Source organism: Nicotiana tabacum, chromosome 13 (genome assembly GCF_000715075.1).
Source record: "Nicotiana tabacum cultivar K326 chromosome 13, ASM71507v2, whole genome shotgun sequence".
Taxonomy (NCBI): domain Eukaryota; kingdom Viridiplantae; phylum Streptophyta; class Magnoliopsida; order Solanales; family Solanaceae; genus Nicotiana; species Nicotiana tabacum.
Window position 1 is genome coordinate 118,728,849 of NC_134092.1, and position 5,802 is coordinate 118,734,650.

The window sequence follows — 5,802 nt, forward strand, 5'->3', positions numbered from 1 at the left end:
ATTGACATTACCAATATATATATATATTAGATCTTCTCTTTATAGACTTGCTTCAGCTGGATTGCCAATTTGGATCACAGAGTTAGATGCTGCAAACACCACCAACCAGGTAATCTTACTTGATTATTGTATTTGAAAAGAAAAAAATTAATTAAATATATATATCGCAATTGTTCTTTTTTCTTTTGGGAGAAACTGGAGAGATAAAAGTTTGATTGAAAGAAAGTGGAGAGAAAATAGGAAAATGATATAACTAAATCCCCTAATTTAAGGCACTAATAATGGATTATATATAATTTGTAAGTAAGCCTTGTTTAGGGCGGGTAATATATAAAATTATGATAAATAAATTTCAAATATTGTATAGGAAAGAAAAAATCTCAATAATCAATTAAAGTGGGCCGGAGAGAGTAAGAAAAGACGTAAAAATAGCATGGGCTAGCCAGTTTTCGGAATGATAATTTAAAAATAGCCAGCGTTTGTAAAGTCATTAAAAAATAGCCACTATTTTGATGCAACACGGACCGGTCCAGCATAATATACTGGAGAATGGTGCACATGTGTATGAACTTCCAGCATATTATGCTGGAACTCCAACACGCAGAAAGTTCCAGCATAATAAACTGAAGATTGGAGTACCTGTGTATGAACTTCCAGCATATTATGCTGGACCGATATATTATACTGGAACTCCAGTATATTATGCTGGAATATTTTTCGAATTTTGAACAATATTTTTATTCAGATTTATCTTTACATACGTGACTAAATTTCGATTACTTTTAAAAATGTAACTATTTTTCAATTACAACTTGTAAATCTGACTATTTTTGATTTCTCACGTAAAAGAGTACTTACACTCCTAGACAAATGATGATACAGACTTCAAAAGACCATAATGGGCCGGTCTGAAAGCGGCCCATTAAAAGTAGTTCATTTCGGGGGCACCATTGCTACTGCTTTTGCTGCTACTACCTGAATTGGAGTCATTTTTTTCGCTTTCAAGCTCTATACTTGAACTCCGTCAAGCCCTAATCTCACTCTCCTCCCACCTCCTTCTGCCGTGAGGTTTAATTTATTCCTCTATTCCTGTGGATCTACCTGTTGCTCGTGAGTTTTTTTCCCGTTTTATTTAATTAATTACTTTTGCCTTTTAGGATCTTTTCCCGGCTTTTGCTCTTCGGTCGTTAGCATATGTATTAATTTGTCGAGATTCTTCTTTTCCTTTCGCCTATTCGATGGTTTTATTTCTGCAATGTTTGGTTTTGTTGTTTAATCATGTGTGTGTGTGTGTGTGTGTTTTTCTGAATTTTTTTTATGTTTTTGTTGGTTTTGAGAGATGCTTACCTATAGGTCTGTTGGTACCAATAAAACTTAGGGACCATGTTTTGAATTCTTCCATGTATCTTCTTGTAGTTAGTTGTAACTTCAATGTATCTATAGCTCTGGAACTGTTGGATTCAAATTGCATTACTAAACCTTTTTTCTCTTTATGTCTTAAAGAAAAATACCGTGGAATTGTTATTACTATAACATTGTTTTGTACCTATGCTTATTTCCCATTTCATAGGCGTAGGGAGAAAAAGGAGAAAAAAATCCCCTCAATTCAATGGCGAGAAGCCTCATTTCTCATGTCCGCATCCTCTTCTCAGAAACCCAGTACAGAACCTTCAGTAGCCAAGTGGAGGAACTAAGGAATCGGATTATAGAAGGAAAACCCGGGATCATGACTCCAAAATCGAAACGGACAGGAGCAATAGCCGTAAAATGTGGAATGACAGCACTCTGGGATAAATGGGGTGAACGCCTCCCCATCACCATCCTTTGGTTAGATGATAACATTGTTTCCCAGGTCAAAACACCAGAGAAAGAAGGCTTCTCCGCCCTACAGGTGAATCAATTATGCTAACTTCTTAAAGACTGAATCTTTGTCCCAAAAAAAAAAGAAGAAAAGAAAAATAGAATAAGAAATATTTGTCAGTGTAAGCTGTCATTGTAATCGTTGTGACAACTTTGTGAATGGGTTTTCAAGCCAGAAATAGATATTCTGGTGGCTTTTACAATTAATATCTATTTCAAGCCAGAAATAGATATTCTGGTGGCTTTTACTAATCCACCAGAAAGTAATAAATAAAAGAAACTTGTTGAATAAATGACATTGAGGACTGTATGAATTACTCCTTACGCTGTGGTGTAGTTTAATTGATCTTTATTTGCTGGTAGTTAGATTGGATGTGCTCACAAAAAGGAGAAGCATTTGACAAAACCTGAAGTAGGTCATTTTAGAGCACAAGGTGTGCCCATGAAGAGAAAGTTGAAGGAATTTCCTGTTACAGAAGATGCACTTCTTCCTGGTGGAACGAGCATCAGCGTCCGCCATTTTGTTCCGGGCCAGTATGTGGATGTTACTGGAATTACAAGAGGGAAAGGCTTTCAGGTGTGGAGTAATCTTGATTGTGTTTATTGTTTCATTAGTCGTTTTTATTGCTCTTTACCTGTTATGGACTTCCTCACTTCACTATAGGATATTAATGTTTTGGATATGAACTCTCTAAGCATTAGCTAATGGTAGAAAGATTTTTTTGTTTGTGGAACAAAATTCCACCTTTCTACTTTCTGTTCCACCTCTTATTATGCAAATTGAACTGTCATTGTTGTCTCGCTATTGGAGGCTGTATCTCGTTGTATGAACTGTACTAAAGATGGGGAATTTCATGTGTGTAGGGTGGGATGAAAAGATGGGGGTTTAAAGGTATGCCTGCATCACATGGTGCTTCATTATCCCACAGAAGTATTGGTTCTACAGGTCAAAGAGATGCTCCAGGAAAGGTAGGTATTACCTTTTCTTCAATTTTATTTAGTAATTTACGGTGCTTGAGTTTTATTTTTACAATTAAATAAGTTGGTACTTGCTACACGCCTCATTTGGTCTAAAGTATGCTCAAAAGCCCGTGACACTTTAAATTAGTTGGGAGCTGTAACCTCTCATCTGGGGCAGAGAACTTACATTGCCAAAATTGCATTTGATACCTTGATCAGCTAATTTGGCTAACCGGTTTATTTGAAGTAAATAGACAATTGCTTTTGGATAATACTGTCGTAGAATCTAATTAATGTTACAAGCTTCTGCTTACATTTGTATTTATTTCTTTTAAGGTATTTAAAGGGAGAAAGATGCCTGGGCGCATGGGTGGAGTGCAACGAACTGTTAAAAATGTTTGGGTCTACAAGATTGATCCTGCCAGAAACTTGATGTGGGTCAAAGGCCAGGCAAGATTTTGAAACCCTTTCTTGTTTTCTCTTAACTTGAAACAAGTGGATATGAGAGTTATCCTCCCGTATGCATTAGTTAAATATAATTCTCTTGTGCAATCTTTTAGATTACTATGCATTCTAACTCATCTTGACTGAGAGTTGTAACTTATTCAAAAAAGAAGAGAGAGAGGTAAAGAGAGCGATAGTTGGTACTGTAAATGTCCACCAACATTGTCACCCCCCCCCCCCCCAAGTTGTGTGTGCTTGCTAATGATTATTATTTACCTATAAAAAACTGAGCAGTCTGCAAATGTATGAGAACTAGGGCGGTTCACTTTTCTTTCTTGGAGGTGACTGAATTTAAGTTTGAAGAAAGGCGTCATTTCGAATCTCTTGCATGGGACTGTGGTCTAATTTCTTTGATCTTGTAAAGAGGGTGGAATTCTTCAGTATGATGCCAGTCCTTGCCCAGTTGTATGGGTAGATAACTCAGAGCCTGTGATTTACTGTAACTTTCTTTCCAGGTTCCAGGAGCTGAAGGTAACTTTGTATTCATTAAAGATTCTGTGTACAAGAAGCCAGATATTTCAATGCTTCCATTTCCCACTTACTTTGCCCCAGAAGATGAAGACCAAGCTGATTTGGAACCACTAGTGGCGGATCTTGGTGGTACAGACCCGTTTATGGCTGCTGATTAGTTGTAGCCAACCTGGCTGTGGACTACGGCATTTTCTCTATCCGTTCTCTTACCTTTTTATTGTGAAAGTGGTTTTGCGCGGGCAGGGGTTTATTTAGAAGGAATTTGTTTGTGGTAGTGTTTTGGTATTTTCTCTGGCTGACGGGATTCAACTAGTAATTTCGAGTTATACTACAAACAGCAGCAGCAAGACCTACCCAGGGTGGTCTGCTCCCTTCTTTTAGGACAGCCATTATAGAATTTGGAATCAGAGTTTTAAAAAATCTCAACTTGTTAAAGGCGATGTTGTCATTATTATAGGACCAACTTGAAATGGACCAACAGGTTATTTGCTTAGAATGTGAACCTTTCTAGCTTATAGATAAAAGATTAGCTGTCAATGGTGGTGTCTGATATGATTTATATAGTACTTGGTCTTCATACTCAATGATGTTTAGAAGCAAATTACATAAATAAAACTTAACAGGGAGAGACATACAAGCTAGCACTTAGATAATCCACATAGGCTGCTGAAGTATGTCATCACAATTCCAAAGGTTGAAACCTAAAGAAACAGAGCAATGCAAAAATACTACATATGAATTCCAGGAACCTAGTTTAAAGCTACGCAAAGTAGGTCACAATGTCAAAAGCTTTTACATTCAAATATTTGGCTGAAGTGAGAGACTAATTTTTTTCTTCCATTTTATGAGTTATACGTGTTTGTAACCATTCATTTTACTCGATTGAATAGTAAGGGTTACAGAATGTATGTTGGTCATGTGCCACAAAGAAGTGGCAGCTTATTAATCAGTTTTTTGTTGAAGAAAATGGAAGAAAAGCCTTAGCTCGAATATTTACCTCCTGAGAAAGGTTAGCAACGTAACTCTATAAAATAGTTGCTCTCGATCGTAATAATGCTGAGATTTGAGAAAAGAGAGCATGTTGACTTATTCTAGAATAAAGAAAATGATACTATTAATATTGATGAACTGCCTTGACTGGGTTGTTAAGGATTCAAACGTGCATAATAACCTTTCTCTTTATGTAAAACTCCAGTTGACTTATGGAAACAAACTGTTATACAAACACGAAAAATATGATCAGCATCTTTTGCACAGAAGGCAGAAATTATTTAACTGCTCTTCTCCTTGGGTTTATTTGAGTTGGGATTGTTACAAGGTGCTATTTAATGTCTAAAGATTCATCGTATATGCTTTACATTTTTAATTACCAGTCGTCTTTATGGATGCAATACTATACATAACTAAAGTACTGATTCCTCGCATATATAGCTGAAATGCAAAACAAGGGAGAAAACACAATTTATATGTTCAATAGTCCACTCACCTAAAAATGGACTTATATAGATAAAAAGTAACATTAATAGTGGAATTGTAACGACTTGACCGATCGTTTTGAGCATTTGCATTCCGTTCAGATGTTTGAAGTCTTGAGTAGCTCCATATGACGTATTATGACTTGTTTGAATCGTTGGTTTTGGTTTTCAGATGATTCGGGATCGATTCAGAAGAGGGATTCTCATGTTAGAAGCTTTGAGTCGGAAGAGTTGACCAAGTTTGACTTTTGCGTATTTGACCCCAGATCAGAGTTTTGATGGTTTCGTTAGATCCGGGTGGTGATTTTGGACTTGGGTGCATGCCCGAATTTGCCTTTGGATATTTCTAGAAGGTTTTGGCACTAATTGGCGAAAGTTAGAAATTTGAAGGTTTAGAATGTTCATAAGTTTGACCGACAGTTGACTTTGATGATATCGGGTTCGGATTGTGGTTTCGAGAATTGGAATAACTTCGTTATGTCATTTGGGACTTGTGTGTAAAATTTAAATTCATTTCGGGATGATTTGATAT

The 5,802-nt window shown here is 36.5% G+C and overlaps 1 protein-coding gene across 3 annotated transcripts; it reads left to right on the forward strand.

The window, feature by feature from the left end:
* Positions 1–949: 949 nt before the first annotated feature.
* Positions 950–4,180, forward strand: LOC107830586 (large ribosomal subunit protein uL3m). 3 transcript variants are annotated; one of them, XM_016658201.2, is made up of 6 exons: positions 950–1,110; positions 1,571–1,891; positions 2,228–2,437; positions 2,725–2,829; positions 3,157–3,270; positions 3,780–4,180. In XM_016658201.2, exons 2-6 carry the CDS (start codon positions 1,610–1,612, stop codon positions 3,951–3,953), a joined length of 885 nt encoding a protein of 294 aa, XP_016513687.1. In that variant the 5' UTR covers positions 950–1,110; positions 1,571–1,609; the 3' UTR covers positions 3,954–4,180. The 3 variants fall into 3 exon arrangements, with proteins under 3 accessions (XP_016513687.1, XP_016513688.1, XP_016513689.1); XM_016658202.2 differs by having other exon boundaries at positions 956–1,110; positions 1,577–1,891; XM_016658203.2 differs by having other exon boundaries at positions 968–1,110; positions 1,653–1,891.
* Positions 4,181–5,802: the final 1,622 nt, after the last annotated feature.